The 16,419-nt window shown below is 43.3% G+C and overlaps 1 protein-coding gene across 3 annotated transcripts in view; it reads left to right on the top strand.

The window, feature by feature from the left end:
* SYN3 (synapsin III) overlaps positions 1-16,419 on the top strand; it is a 187,534-nt gene that overhangs the window by 39,521 nt on the left and 131,594 nt on the right. For all 3 annotated transcript variants that reach the window (XM_023936253.2, XM_023936261.2, XM_086887284.1), the window contains 2 exons: positions 1,480-1,571; positions 12,684-12,840. In XM_023936253.2, the coding sequence (XP_023792021.1) occupies positions 1,480-1,571; positions 12,684-12,840 (249 nt within the window). The remainder of the gene's footprint in view (positions 1-1,479; positions 1,572-12,683; positions 12,841-16,419) is intronic.

Raw genomic sequence — 16,419 nt, 5'->3', positions numbered from 1 at the left:
GATTTTTCAAATGAATAAAAGGCAGGTGCCTTTTAGGAGTACATGTTTTCTCATCTCTGATCTGATAGGGTCACTGAAGCAGCGTGGCTGCGGCCAAGGCAACACAGTGCAACCTCTCATGAGTAAAACCCAGGCAGCCACCTGAACCACTGCCAATCCCTCCCTGTGAGCATGTCTGTCTGTCTATGTGTTTGTGTTTGAAGCAGAATTTATTTCTTGGCAATAGGAATTTTTCTTCTCTTTTCATTGTAATTGGGAGTTACAATGATGTAAGATCGTGTAAGGGTGCTGCTTTAAAAAGTTTATGCAGGGCCGCAGACGTGAAATCTCATTACATCATCGGGTCACCAGTCCACAGCCATTGCTTTAAAATTATGTGGATTTTAAAAGGAAAGTTGGAAATTATTTTTTCATTTGTCGTCTGGCCTTTGAGCCTTTACAGGTGCACTAGTTCTCCATTGGCAAGTTTTTTCCATGAGTTCATGAGGACAAAACATGCTGCTTTCTTTTTTTTTTTTTTAATGTATAAAAGTTGTTCCTGGCAATATCTTTTGGTTCCAACTAATAGAAGTAGCAGAAGAACATTAAGCAGTACAAGGATCTCAATAAAGTCATAAGTATTAGCAGCACCATCTGACTGTTCTGGTATTAGATAGCTACTGGTTAGAAGGTGATTTTACTGCTGCCCAGTATTCACCGTACTAAGTCTGAAAAAATGCTTTAAAAGGAAGGGGAAAAAACTGCTCAAAGGGAGAAGCCTAAATTTCTGCCTCAAAAAATGAAACCTGTTTATTTATATTTATCATAATCACCCCTGTGTCTTTTGCTCTGCATAGATGAAATATTCTTTGCCAACCTTTCCAAGTCATGCAAGTCATGCCTTTTATAAAATACAAAGTGTTTTAATGATTGAGCCGCTCTGTTAATAACTTACCCAGCTTTGCTAACTCTTTAACAGTAAAAGTCTTAATAAGCAAATCGCATCAGGTGACCTCTGTTTATCACCTTCCTGCAACATAATGAGGCTTAAACAGGTTTAAATCTTTCGTATTAGGTTTGTAGCTGGCCAGTGGCATGGCAGCCTACTCAGACATAATTCTAAATGGATGTCTCCAAGTGGAAACTTGGAATTTGAATTCAAATTACCTTACCTCTTTTTATTATTATTGTTATTATTACTATTCTTTCCTGCATGCATTTTTCAGTCTATTCATTCTTAATTCCTCCAGTACTTAATACTGCAATAAACCTAATCCTGTGTACTTTTACACCCCAAGTGTGGGAGCCACAAATACTTCTGCAGTCTCTTAAGGCAAACCAGCTATAATTGGATCTCCAGTTGCCTCACAGGAAAAAAAAAAAAATTAAAAAAAAAAAAAAAAAAGAAGGAAAAGCACATATGAGATGAAGAAAATTCTGCATCTGTGTGTTTGTGTTTGTGTTCCTGCTGCCCTTGAGTAACACTTTGTCCTTTTGCAGGCCGAGTTCTCCGAGTTGAACCTGGCTGCTTACGTCATGGGTGGCTGCATGGTGGACATGCAGGTCATGAGGAACGGCACCAAGGTGGTCAGGTGAGAGCACCAGCTGCTCTTGAAAAGTGGGCTTTGTGGAGCAATGTTGGGGCAAGCAGGTGGGCCTCAGGGCATGACAAATATCTGAATCAGGGCACCACAGTCCTGGTAGCTTCAAGGAGTCTTGGAAGTGGTGAAAAGACTGGTCTGACTCTAGTGGGTTTGTATCAGGTCTCAGGTGCACACTATGCCATATAATCATTGTTTCCAGTCTAGACCCTTCATGCAACAGCAAATGCCTCCTTCTCAGGTTCTTTTTAGCCTCCAGACTCCCAATAAAAGGGGCAACAGATCTTCTCCCTTGATTGTTTTCTCCTTCTCTGTCAACTAACCCTCATTTTAAACAGTGGCTCTAATTCATTAGCCTACCTGTCTTAGGCTCTGATCCCATGGACTACCCTCGCAATAGCCTCCATGCCCAGGTGACCAAGAGCAACCATCAGAACAAGGACTCAGGGGTGTTGGAGGACAAGAAGATTGACATAAGCCAGCAGAATGTTCTCACAGCCCTGAAAGCCAACCACATCCTGGGCTGCCTCCAAAGAAGCGTGGCCAGCAGGGCAAGGGAGGGGTTTCTGCCCATTTTGTCTGTTCTGGTGACACCCCACCTGGAGCACTGCCTCCAGTTCTGGGGCACCCAATGTAAGAAGGACATGGACCTGTTAGAGAGTCCAAAGGAGGGCCATGATATCCATCAGGGGGTGGAAACACCTCTCCTGTGAAGACAGGCTGAGAGCTGGGGTTGTTCAGCCTAGAGATGAGAAGGCTCCAGGGAGAGCCTTCAAGTACCTAAAAGGAACTACAATAGAGTTTTGTAAGGGCACATAGTGATAGGACAAGGGGGAATGACTTTAAACTGAATGGGGTTAGGTTTTGGCTATACACCAGGAAAATACCCTTCCTTTACTGTAGGGATGGTGAGGGACAGACACAGGCTGCCCAGAGAGGGTGTGGGTGCCCAAGCCTGGCAGTGTTCAGTGCTGGATGGTGCTTTGAGCAACCTGGTCTAGTGGAAGGTGTCCCTGCTCATGACAAGGGGGTTGGAACTGGATGACTTTTAATGTCCCTTCCAATACAAAGTACTCTGTGATTCTATGACCCTGATGCATGTAGCCTGATTTACTCCTGAAATACCATGTTTTTCTTTGTGAGAGATTCCCAGTGCTCTGGCCTTGCCCTGGGGTATATGTCAGAGGTAATACCTGTCTCTATTTGATGGGGATTTCAGTCCTACTAGCATTACTTCATTACTGCAGTCATTGCAAGCAGCCTCTTTCCACAAGCAATTCTTCTCCAATCACACATCCAATTCACTTCCCAAAAGCATTCCAAGCACCAGAGTGGCAGCAATTTGGAGCTAATATTAGATGCATCTTTACAAGTTCTATATAAAGAATAGTGTGTTTTATCACATCTGTGTACGATGCCTCTGTTTACCTTCACCAATATCACCTATTTATATCAACATCACTAATATCACCCTATTATTATTTATGGGTTCCTGTCATTACAACTCTACATTTCATCTTTGATACAATAACTTTTCTCTGTGTTGAAATCTCATTGCTGAAGCCACTCTGCTTCCTTTTGTACAGTTCCTTTGCACTTTTTGGTGTATTCAGCATCTTTGATTTTAATAATGTTGACACAGTTATCCAATGTTTTTGTCTGTTTGCAACTAGTTCAAAATTAGAGGTAGAGACACATAATGTAGCATGCAGTGATGTTTTTGGAAGGGATTATTAGAACAGCTGGAAAACTGTGATTTTGAGCATGCTGGGCACAGTTTAATTACTCAAAATCTCATTTCCAGTCCAAACAGTGCAAAGCAAAACATGTCACTGTCAATTAGCTATGACTCTGGTCCATCAATTCATTTCAGGTCTCGGCATCTTGCTTGTACATCCACAAGTCTCCATTTATTCTTTGGTAAAATTTCACGAGCCTCTGCTAAAAACCTTTAGGGTTGTGTCTGTTACATGCATTTGCTTTCTCCTGTCCCACAAATGTCTGTTTCAGAGTGAAACAAAGCACTATGTCCCATGAACCAGCCGCTGGAGCACTCATCAGACAGCGTGCAGCGCTAATGCACTCCTGTGTTCGCTTGCTCATGATGCTGGAAGGTTTCCCAAGAACCATTTCCTAGGTTGATCACATCTTCATTTTCCTTCCTGTGTCTTTTCTCCCAAAGCCATTCATACATCTGGCAGAAAGATCTTGGGCTATTAAACTGAAACTGAAGACAAAATTTATTTCACAAAGCTGTCTGGGGCATGGTGTTCATGTTTCTGCTCACAGTGAACACACAGGTATTCCAGCTACCATTTTTGCATAGATATTTATATGTGAAATATGTGGTTTTTTGAATGGCATTAACTCAGGGTTTGTTTGGTTTTTTTTTGTTGTTTTCATTCCTACATGTTTAAGGACACATTTACACTGTGGGAAGTGAATTTGGTAAATGCATACTTGTCTGGATATGCAATTTATATAGCATATACTAGATGCTACAGTCCTTGCAACCAGCAAATATTTATTTACAGCCTGTGCTGATGTGCCCCTGTTGTGCCTAGCTCAGCGAGTTTAAGAGCTCAGGTCAGCCAACTTCCACAGTAATTCTCTAGAAGGGGTAGAAATTAAAATGCTTCTTCACTTTAGAAAGCAAATTGTGTAACTGAGCTGTGTAGAGACACCTCGGCCCATCCACATGGGTGCAGCTGCTTCCCACTCCCTTCAAGCCCCATCATCCCATCCACAGCTGTGTCCTGCCTGGCTACAGACACCCTTCAGAGTGCCCAGCCACAGGGAAACATCTTCAGCTCACATGTGTGTGCCAGCCCTGCTGCTGCTGCTGTCATCTTTTTTCCATCACTTATTAGGCCTCTGTTAATTATTGAACAAAACATTCAGTCAAAAGTCATAAAGCTTCTAGATGGTGAAATATAATACTCACCATATTTTTTGATTGCCCAGAGTCATGGAAATCCCACTGACAATTTATAAGAAGGTAAATACAGCACTATTTTTCTAACAAGCACTTTTGGGATTCCCCCCCTGCAGAAGCCTTGCCTGCTTCACATTCCTCTTCAAAGGGAGACCAATAGAATGTAGTAGTTTAGTGGAAAGATAGTGAATATACTACAGACCAGTAGATTTAAATCCCTGAAATGATAAATTTCTTAAGAGCAACAATTCATATTCATATTCATATGAAGCAACCACTGGGCTGTCCTCTCCAATTTGATGTTATGTTTACTGATAAGCTATCTAACAATTTATTAGCCTATTAAATTCTGCCATTTTTGTGCAGGCCTCCTAGTTGTTTCTTTAAACTGGAAATACCCTCTGGCACATGCAAAGCCAAGTTTAAACCAATGTCTTTTTCTGCTGATCACTTGGTATTTTCTGACACCTTGGAGTTAAGGCATGTCAGCTGATTTGAACTGCACCAGGAATACATTGTGGTTCTTTTACCTGGAAGATAAATCTCCTAATAGGAAGGTATAACAGTCCTTAAAGCCATCCATTTACCACCTGCCTCAGGAAAATTAAAAAAAACAAAAAAAACAAAAAAAACCCATGGACATATACATGACTCCTAGTCTGTGTATCTTGAAATAAGTTGCTACAAGTAAGTTAACAAATAATCTAACTGAAGCCAGGCATTTCTTTGCTTGCCTGAGTTTTAAAACAAGCATGGCTCTAATAATTTAATTTTACAGTAACAATGTTCTGGGTCTCCAGCTTCTCTTTTTTAGCTACTGTGCATTCTGCACATCTGTAGGAGGGGGTGGAGGATTTGAGATAGTGTCAGTGAAATGTGCTACTGGAGACAGAGGCTATCATCTAACAAATCTAAAAAACTGCATCTGTGTTTTCTGTGCCAGTTCCACCATGGTTTGCAAAGGATCCATCAGCCTGTTCAGCACGTTTCCTTCAGAGAGAGAGCTGGCCATGAGGTATCTTGTGCAGTCTCCATCAAGCACTTTTCTATGCCAGTGCCCTGTAACCCTTGCCCTCCAGTGGCTGAGGTCACTGGTGGGATGAGCTGGGCACCAGGAGCAGTGCTGGGCTCAGCCAGGACTGGTGGGATGGGGAATCTCCCACACATTGGTCCTTGCTACCCCAGCACTTACTTGGAAAAAAAAATTGGCAGCAGACCTTCCCTATTGAAAAGTTAAATATGGGAAGCAGGAGGTAGTGTTTATTCATCCCAAAGGATCCATCACCAGTTTAGACATAGCAACACTTACAACAGAGAAATGGAATAATTTGTGGGTGCAATAGCTGGAGTACTAAAGAATGTGTAAATACAAGTGTGGTTCATGCCTACCCTTGGGTGGATTCTTCATCCTCCTCCCAGTGCATACACAAACTCCTTTTGGACAGGTCTACACACACAAACAGAAAAAGACAGAGTGAACCATCTGGAATCTAATTTACTCTAGAAAGCTCCTGGACTCTGTCACTTTTACGGGGGTTAGATGTGAGGAATGGGATTTTTATTTTCACATTCCTCTGAAGGGTCCTTCATATCAATATTTTGGCAGTGTAAAGAGGCTGTCAATGTTGGCACTGCACCCTCTCTGAGGTGCATTTATGCTTTCAGGATATTATAAAAGTGTCCAAGTAGAAATGAAAATTTGGGCTGTGTCTGTTTCTGACACCAACATTGAGACTCCCAAGCTATGATCTCAGGTTCTGTATTCAATTAAATGCTTGACTGTTGGGCTTCACAAGATTTCAGCTATTAATTCCAGTAGATATAAGGCAGGGATATGTTGAAAGTCTGGACAGCTCTTTTACCTGGGGAATACTAATGTCTTTGGGAGCATTTCAGACCTTTAAGGATATAAATTAATCATGCACCAGACTGTTCTCATCTCCTGTCTCCCTGTAGAGCTTCCTCTTTTGCCATTGGGACCGATCATCCAGGAGAGAAAGCAGATTTTCATGGGACCTATCAGCACTGTGGCCGTGCCACTTGCGGCCGTGGTGGGGTCAGTGAATTCTCCAGTTTGTCCACACAATCCCATTCATTCCTGTAGTTAACACTGACATTCCCGTTGCTTCCAGCTGACTCGGTGCTTCTACCATGCTCTGTGCTGTGACAACACAACAGCAGCTTGTTGAGTCACCATCCCCAAAATCCCTGAAAGTGCTTTTTTTGCTTAAGCATATTTTTACACTGCAAGCTGCAGCCACAGCATGAGGAGGCAAATCCTTTTACATGGGAGAGGTAGAGAAGAAACTGGCCAGCCCACAGGTGTTTCCTTCAGAGCTTGCAGACTCCAGGAGATGTGTAGTCTGACTAAAAAAAATCTGTCTGCTCCAGGATGCAAGACTCTAAAACCCAGTGAAGACACTGCCCTCTGCCCACTACATTTTTCCCATCCCATTAGGTTCACTCACCCCAAAGGTCCATTGAGAAAATGCTGCCTGAAAGGGGCATGGAGGTTTTCTACCCTACAGAGGCCGTGCTTGCTCACCACACAGTAGTTGCATGTTGCTAGAAGGGTGTTTTCTTGTCTCTCCAGGACTATTTGTCCACAAGATTTGATGGTTTCTTGTAGTTCTTCTGCAGGGACAATGTCCAGGAAGGTCATGGGAGTAGCTACTGTTCTTGGACACTGATATAGGAAGTATTGGTAGGCAGTAGGTCATTTTCCAGCTTCTCGTGTTCCAGGAAGCTTGTGCCAAAGATGAACTCCAGCCGTTGTCTAATCCCTGTCTTCTTAAATTTAACTCTTGACCTATTTAGGGACTTTTTTGGAATGTCTTTTCCTAGCCATTGTTGTTGTTTCTCGGGGGTGGTGTTGTTGTTGTGTCTTGGGGGTGGTGGTTTTTGGTTGGTTGTTTTGCTGTTTCCAAACCAAATTTCTGCAATTTTCTGTGAAGCTTCAAACAGGAGAAAAAATGGCAGAAACTGATAGGGGGAAGTTTAGGTTTCCAGCAGCCAGATGGAAAAATATGTTGAGCGTGTGGTTCTCCCAAGTTTCACAGAAAGTTCCACATGGGGGAGTAAAATATGTGCTATATATTTAACACTGAGAAACATTTGGGCAATATTTTTTCTATCAATGGCATGACAATCCATAAATGTAATGGAGAAGTGTGTGTAACAGTCTGTAAGCTTTTGAAAATTCAGTTTAGGCAAGGGACCAGTGTGCCAAATGACCACTTTCCTCACTGAAATACCGTGCAGAGACAATGAGCTGGGGCGAGGTGTCCAACAAGGTACACCCTGGCAAGCTGCAGTTACATATGAGGCAATTTAACACCTCTAGTAAACATTTATAAACTGAGAAATTATTCCCACATGAGGGATGATATAACTTTGTTTTCCACTAATATCTCCCCCCTCTTCACCTGCCTGTCCCTGTCCTCTTTTCTCTTTTTTTTTTTTTTTTTTTTTTTTGAGCAGGAAGTACAAAAGAGAAGAGACAGTGGGGTGTGATTACTTATGTATTTATTCTCAGTTACTTCCACCTCAGCTCCTGCTGCTAAACAGCTGCTTGGAGCCCTTTGGGGCTTGCTGATGTCCCAGATGAATAATGTCCCCCTCACCTCCCCGGCAGCTGGCGCCCAGCCGACGTGCAGGCAGGATGCTGACAGTTATTGGGGAAACATTTGGCATGCAGGCAGCTGCCAGAAAGCAAAAGTCACTCTGAGCAGACCAGGATGGGGAGCATTTCAGATACTAAACTACTCCCTGACCCTTTTTGCATTTACAGTAATTCTTTCCAATAACGAATGAGCAGTCAGGGTCTAGAGCACTCAATAATTAGTTAATCCAGGATTAAATACAAGAATGAGTCAAAACTTTTGTACATTGTTTCAGTCTTGATCAGTTATTTTATCAAATCCATAATTTGTCTCCTTTACACATGAGTTTTTACTAAGGCTTCTTTCAGGGAATGGCAATCATCTTAATGTCACTTCAAAGTTAGCCCTGCAATGAGCATGGTGTTGGGCCAGATGGTTTCCAAAGATCCTCTCCAACCTAAATTACTCTGTGACTTTATTCTGTGATGTTGGAAAATATTCAGATCACCTTCTGTAAAAGCTTAGGGTCACAAACATTTTGAAGGCAAGTTAGTTTTGGCAGGTGAGGTTGTTAACTACTTTCAGGCTTTGTCTGAGTCCACATGCTTTTCCTTGTCAGTGTCAATCAGTTTAGAAGTAAAATATATGGCAGACTTTTGAGACTGCCAGAGTACAGTTCAGAGAGTGTGTGACATGATTTAATGGTTAGCTGAGCATTGATCTATGGCTGAGAAGCAAATCAGAGCATCTTCCAGGGTGTCCTCATCTGCCTACAGTGGTATTGCTCCTGCTGCCACTGGCCACTGTGATTCCTGCCTTCTGCTGCTTTTGATGCACTGATCTCCCACACTTCCCATGTTTTTTACCCATCCATTCTCTATTACAATCTCAAAAAAAACCCCCTGCTTCTCTCCTCCAGCCTAGTAAAGAGAGGTTATTCTTTATTCTATGTTGCTTTCTTTTTCCTCTAAAACCACTGTTATCTTATTTATATAAGCAAACACATTTGTTCTGTCTTTGAATAGCTTCATCAGGGTTTATTTCTTTCTGTGGGAAATATGACATGAGGTTTTGACTGAAATGACATCTTTGACTTAGGAAATTTTCCATTTTACTAAAGCATCAAACAAAATGTTAAATCTAACACTGGGATAGGGGGAAATGCCATTGATTTTATATTAATTTTCAGTAATGTAATAACAATGCTATTAACACCCAAGCAAAGCACAAAAAGACCTTGTTCCGATTTGTAATGCCATTTTCTATTAGGTGTCAGACACCTGAGGCACCGCATATTTGCTGGGATTTTTGCACTTCTTGGGCGAAAGTTGCAGCCTCTTATGGCTTGGACTTGTGCCTCAGATGCTTCCCTGAAGGCTTCATTAATTGCCAGTAACACAAATCTTGTTGTATCTTATTGCTGAATTATGCAGTTTTCTTTCTCTCTGTGTCGTGCCAGATAGGAAAGGCTCTGGAAGGGAATTTAGTCTTGATCACTGGGAAGTATCTGAAAGCTGAATGAAGTCTACTTGAATAACGAAGGGTAGCCAGAACCTGAAGTGACAATGTCGTCTTCAGTGTCCTGGGAAGATCTTTTTCTGTTGACACAAAGGGCAAAGTGTCTTGTGAGACTGTCATTTCTCTAAAAAGAGAGCAGGAGAGCCCATCCTTCTCCAACAACATCTCTCACCCATAATAGCGCTGAAATATAAAGCCCCCTTAGGCTGAAAATGATTACACACATTTGAAGGGGTCATTAAGAAGAATTTTTAGAATCACAGAATTGGTTGGGAAAGACCTCTAAGAGCACTGGTCCAACCATTAATGAGCACTGCCATTTTCACCACTAAATCACACCGCTAAGACCATATCCACACACCCTTTGAACAGCTCAAGGGATGGTGGCTCAACCACTTCCCTGGGCAGGCTGTTTCAAGGCTTGGTAACCCTCCCCATGAAGAAAATTTTTCCCGATATCCACTAAACCTCTCCTGGCACTACCTGAGGCCGTTCCCTCTTGTCCCATACCTTGTTACCTGGCAGACAAAGCCAATCCCCACCCCACTACAACACGTTCCAGCATCTCAATGTCTTTCCTTCAGTGAGGGACACAACGCTGAACACAGGATTTGAGATGTGGCCTCACCAGTGCTCAGCACAGGAGGACAATCTAATGTGTTGATCATGCTATTTCTGATGCAAATACTGTATTCTGCTGTGTTCTTTCATCATGGCCTTGAATCTCTTTGTGCTTCTGTGAGAAAAGCTGAAGGACCAGGAAGCAAGCCAGAGTTATGGCTATATGCAGAAATCAGAAATAGGAGATCTCTTTAAGGCGTGAAACCTCCCAGCAGGATTTGCTGTCATCATCTTCTCTACCACAAAGCAGGCTAGGGACCTGCTTTCTGCACAGAAATGTTATTGATTGTTATTCATTTTGCTGCTGTTCTCCATTTCTCCGTTCAGGCTCTGGTGCTCTTCAGCTGATGTTTATTCTCAGCTAGTCCCAGGCCTGGCACTCCACTGCCTTGTTCTCAGTATCCATGGGAACATTCACATTGTTCCACGGCTCAAAACAGGGATTCAGTGTCCACCTTCGCTTTAGAGATTCACTCCTCATCTGCTGCATGAGAGAGAGCCCTGCCTTCCTGCAGGACACAGAGTTTGAGAATAGGCTTTTCTGCATTAATTCCGTATTCTTGTGTCCATCGTCTAAGTGGAGGAACTCTTTCTTTGCCAGGATTTGAAAAGACAAGAGCTTTTTTCTGAGCTTTTGGCTGGCAAAAGTAAAGCAAATGAAGGCAGTTTCCCAGCCACTCTGTATCCTCCCCTCCCAGAAAGCTGGATAAGGAGAGACACACCCAGAGCTCCTGCCTCTCCAGGCATCACAACTGTTCAGTAACTCAGCACAGATCCCGAGCCCTGTCCTAAGTAGCTGGTTAATCCTTCTTCAGGACCTGTGCCCAACTCCAGGGTACTTTCTACACAGCAAGCCCGGCAGAATGGAGAAGCTCAGACTTTCCAAGATTTGCATTCACTTGCTGTTTCTCAGCAGAGGTCACCACTTGCCTCATCCCCATGGACACCAGGGAGGTCCATAAATCAGCTGCACAGCGATAGCACAGCCCTCATGATGCTCATTATGCATCTCGCTGCTGGAGGAAAGCACCACCTTTGGTGCCAAGTACATTAGGGAACATGCCTAGGTTTAAAAAAGCTCCATGGGAGGGAATCACAACATTTCTAAAGTTTGGCCTCTTGCATCACAAAAGCTGAGCATGCTTCTCAAACATGTCTCAGGCGAGCGATAACAAAAGTCCAAGGCCAACAAACAAAATGAACAGCTTTAAAACAACAAAGCTGTGCTGGGGTTTGTGTTCAGTGTTTGTTGCCACAATCTGGCCCAGACTCACCATCTCACATTTCCCTGCTAGAATGATGGAAATATAAATAGGGGCTATAAACCCAAAGTATTTCCAGCTCATACATCCAAAGGATAGAAATTATAGTCTCTTAGCAAGGAAAAAGTTCGAGGGTAGTGAGGTAATGGGACCTGGTTACAGAGCTCATTTCTCTGAAAATCTTTAATACAGCATGGAAATTTTTCCATGTCCTTGATGCAACCTCTGTTAACTTATAAAATAATCCCTTCTTTCAATGGAAAAGCCCCTTCCTTCGAGAATGATCTGCTGAGCTCCATTTTGGGAACTGTTTCTTTCCAGCTGCTGTTTCCAGATACTTTTGAGTGGCTCCGAAGACAGAGCGTCAGCAAGGAATGAAATCTGGCTGCTTGAAAGATAATCCATTGCCTGTTGGCTTACCTAGAAAGGGCCTCACTTTTCTGTGCATTAGCTGAGGGCTGCTGCTGTTGAACCATAGGAGTCCAAGCTCCACTCTTGCTAAATAATATTCTGGAAGTCCATGCCATGAGTCACAGCAGCGTATGAGGCTCTGCTCATTTGATTAATTGCATTACCATGCCTGCCCTTCACTTGTTGACTGCTGGCCATAAGAGCCTGGGATGTGCTGCGTATGTAGTAAACTGATTGAAGGGGGAATGTGTGTCGATGTATGGATGTGTACAAGAGCTTTCTGAAATCCCTTATGATCTTCCCACCCACTGGGCATTGCTTCAATACGGAGCTCAATCGTCAGGAAACAAACTTGCTCCCTCATCTGCGTCCCACATTGCAGCGAGCTTGCCAAGTACGGCCAAGCGTTTAGAAAGAGAAGAGAACCCCCCCACCAGTGAATTTATGACCCTTGGCTCTGCTTGTGGCTTGTTCCTGTGCATGCCTGAGTGACATGGAAACTGCAGAAAATCTGTTTGGCCTGTTTCTATGCTCTCACACTTGCAGCTACGTTGGATTTTTCCCTTTTTAAATGACTAGGGGGTTTTGTTGGGTTTGTTACATTATAACACAAGCAATACACCATGGAGAGGCCCAGAGAAGAGCAACGTGTGTTACTGAAAAGAAAGGGGAAGGATGGCAAAGAAACAAGGAGTGGTTAGAAGTGCTTCTGGAGTGTTTGAAAGTAAAACACCACTCTCCTGGTCTCTTCCAGGTCGTTCAAGCCAGATTTTGTCTTGATCCGGCAGCACGCCTACAGCATGGCACTGGGGGAAGACTTCCGCAGCCTCATCATTGGCCTCCAGTACGGCGGCATCCACACGGTCAACTCCCTCTACTCCATCTACAACTTCTGCAGCAAGCCCTGGGTGGTAAGTGATGACCCAGCTCTGCTGCCTGTCAGCACTGCAGAGGAGATCTTGGTACTGATAGAACACCAAGCTCGCCTTCCAGGAGTTTCAAAGGAGTTGGTCTCTCCAGGTTAAAAGCTAAACTGCCTTAGGAATCCAGGTGGGAGTTCTTGGGGGGAAAAAGCTCCCAGAACTACTTTATCAGCTTTAGTTGTACCAAGGTGTTATTTCTTCACTCTGAGTAGAATGTTTCCCCTGTCCCAGAATCCAAAGTGTCACCAATAGCTGACAGTGCAGCAACACTTAGATTTCTTGTAAGGCATGGGAAGGACCCACACTGGAGAGATCATGGAGGACCGTCTCCCCTGGGAGGGATCCTCCACTGGAGCAGGGGAAGGGTGTGAGGAGTCCTCCCCCTGAGAAGGAAGGAAGGATCAGTAGAGGCAACATGTGATGAACAGACCAGAACCACCATTCACAATTCTTCTGCACCATTGGCTGGGAGAGGGTAGAGAAAATCAGTCCAGTCAGGGTCAAACCAGCACACAGGCAGAGCTTTTCAACAGTCCCAGAACGACATGCAATATTATCATAAAGTGTTAGTTCACTGAACCTGAAACATTGCAAAGACTTAGACTGAATCAGCTCCTGATGAGGACAGGGCCTTTGATATTTGGCATTTGACTGGTTTTGATATTTTGCACTGGAAGATCCCTTCATCCATTCTTTAAATTTTGTCAAGTTCTCATGAGAATCCCAGAAAACCTTGAAAAAATATTATCACTGTTTTTTCTCAGCCCCAAATCAAAGTATGTAATAATTCCCTGGACCATTTCTATGATCAACTCCAAGGCAGCTGAAGCTTCAGAAGCAGGAGAGCTGGAGAGATAAGTTGGCCATGAGCCAAAAGACTAAGGCTGGCCATGGCAGTACCTGCAGGAGGAAGTCAGATCCTGATACCATTTTGGAGTTGGCATATGGGCTTTCCAAGCAGTTTCATCCCAAAATGTCTTCTCTGATCACTGATGCTTCCAGAATGGAAATTTCCCCTCATTCCTCTAGGTTCAAAGAAGGAACTACAGCTATATGGATGTGAGAAGGAGATGGGAATTTCCAACACGATGCCATGGAAAACTTTTAGAGGTGTTTCTTCCCCATCACCTAATTTATTGTTGTTTTTTTCTTTGGAATAAATATCCTCGTGGCCTTCACTATGTTGGTTGGTAGCTCAAGTCCAGATGAGGTCTGTAGTGACTCAGACTTTTATTTCCATGTTTGGGCGGTGTTGGACTTAAGTAATTTCTTACTAAAATGGTACCAGTGTAATAAACAGAGTCTTTTCAGTTTTTTAGCCCCTTTACAATATTTGTGGGATTTGTTGAGCCCAAAAGAAAGATCTTGTCTTTTCCAAAGATGTTGTCATGCAATAATCAGGGTAGTGAGAACAATCTCACTTTGCCATCACTGTATGGGTGGTTAATGTACAGTTGACCTCAGTTTCCATTTGATTTTTCGGTTCCAGGCTCAGTACCACACCTTCACATTGTTTCTGACAGCTGATCCTACACACAAGTGCATTGGCCCTGGTGACCAGACAAAAAGCCTCCACATTTACACTGCCTTTTGCTTATAGTCATGTAGTCCACTCCATCTGATTTTTGGGTCAAGTCAGTCAGGGCTTAGTTAACACTTTTTGCCACTCATGCCTTGTACTTACGTTTCTGATGGCATGAAGGAGCCTCAAGATGTGAAAGGCCTATTTTTAGGCATCTAAAATAAAAGAAAACAACAAAAAAAGCAGTGCTGGAAAGGCAGTGCGGGAGAGCTTGGCTGTGCCAGCAGCTTGGCTCTAGCTACTCTGGGTCTGGTTGTGCCACACTTTCCTCACGGGGAATACAGCTGGCACAGACAGCCTTCCCTGAGGAGTCAAGGAAACCACTGGCAAACAATTTAAGCAGGTTTGCAGAATGCCTCCTTTCCTTGCTGCCCCTGCACACATCACCCCAAACCAGTGATTGTAGCATGTTCAGCAATATGAGATTGCATTGAATAAGCAATGCTCAGATGGTATTTAGGCTCACGTAGAGATTGCAGTGGGGCATTTGAGGGCAAAAAGCTTCACTGGCAGCAGAATCTGAAAATTTTGTTTTTGTGATAGCTGGGAAGTGAGAGATAGGGACACCTCGGTGCACGTTCCACTTTGATTGCAAAACAGGCATCTTGACATAACAAAGATTACTGGAAACTTTTTGGATCTAGAAAACAGTTGAGATGCATGAAGAAATGAAATTAAATACCCCTGGGAAATGTGCTTTTCACTCCCATTTTTTACTTTCTCCAAAAATGGTTCCATTTCATAGAAATGTTTATGATTTTGTGCAGGGGGATGAAATTGAGACTGTTTTTCCTTGGCAGTTTGCAACCACGCTTTAGTCTCAGCAGCTCTAATTACAATCAGCTGAGTTTGGGTTTGAGTTTACTCAAACATGCAGTCCCACTTCTAATGACATTTGCCAGGTTTCCAGTTCTGCAACACAAAAACTTCTTCAAAGATTAAAACAGACACAGTTTGAATTAGATGTTTCTGAGAGAAAAGAAAAAAGTATTCAGAGAGTCTCACACCCTGAGAGAGCATCTAAGAAATCTGAGTTTTAGGATGATCCCAGAACTATTGACAATTAATACTACGAGCACTGTAAGCACAATGCTTCAACCACCAATAATAATTTCTGTGTTAGAATTCTAAGTTGCAATCCAAAACACAGTGGGAAGAATGCTCAGAGCAGTAATCATACTGCACACAGGTAATGTCTGTAATTGCAAAGCAACTTTTGCATCTGTAAAGCAGCGGAAAACATGAAGTTTTTCTGAAAGTCACCTCCTGAATCCAGGGACTCCTAGCCAAACTGTTATTGCCTGACAAGGGTTATAGGCTCCCTGATGACCTAGGCACTTTCAAAATATGAAAAAGGCCTTAAGGTCCTCTGAATGGATCTTTTTATTTCTCTGTAAAGACTCCCTGCATGTGACTCTGATCTCCAAACAGTCAGGCCAGGGCATTTTCCTTGCCTATGTGTTCCAGGTGCCTAAAACCAGGCTGTGCCACAGTGGCTTGCCCTGTGTGCAACCTGTGGTCTGCATGCAGTCTCACTAAAACCAGTGGAATGACAGAAAGCAAGAACTGCTGCCAGCATGTGGAAGGTGTGGTTATATCTAGGAGAGCTGCTGGCAACAACCTTCCTTCCCATCTGCACAGGGAGATGTTGCTGGAGCTCTGTTATCAGGTATCTCAGAGCCTGCTGCACCACCTAATGTGGGAGTCTCTTTGTCAACATCCTGACCCTAGCAACTGGTAAAAAAAGTGAAAATGGGAGGGAACTGTCCCATGAGGGGCACTACCAAAGTCAGACCTTTTTGCAGGCTTGGCCCAGTGACGAGGCTCCCAGATGTCTGACTCTCTCATCTGAAACACTCGCTATTTCAACAACAGCCAAGAGCTGTATGCTTCAAAAGGAACAAGTCAGAACATTGTCTATCAGCTGCACAGTTGTTCCAGTTATTTTGTTTGAGCTGTTTCCCCAGGATAAATGTACATTGCCT

Source organism: Cyanistes caeruleus, chromosome 4, assembly GCF_971803275.1.
Source record: "Cyanistes caeruleus chromosome 4, bCyaCae1.hap1.1, whole genome shotgun sequence".
NCBI lineage: Eukaryota > Metazoa > Chordata > Aves > Passeriformes > Paridae > Cyanistes > Cyanistes caeruleus.
Note: the sequence above shows the minus strand (reverse complement) of the source record. Positions and strands in the feature narration are given on the sequence as shown.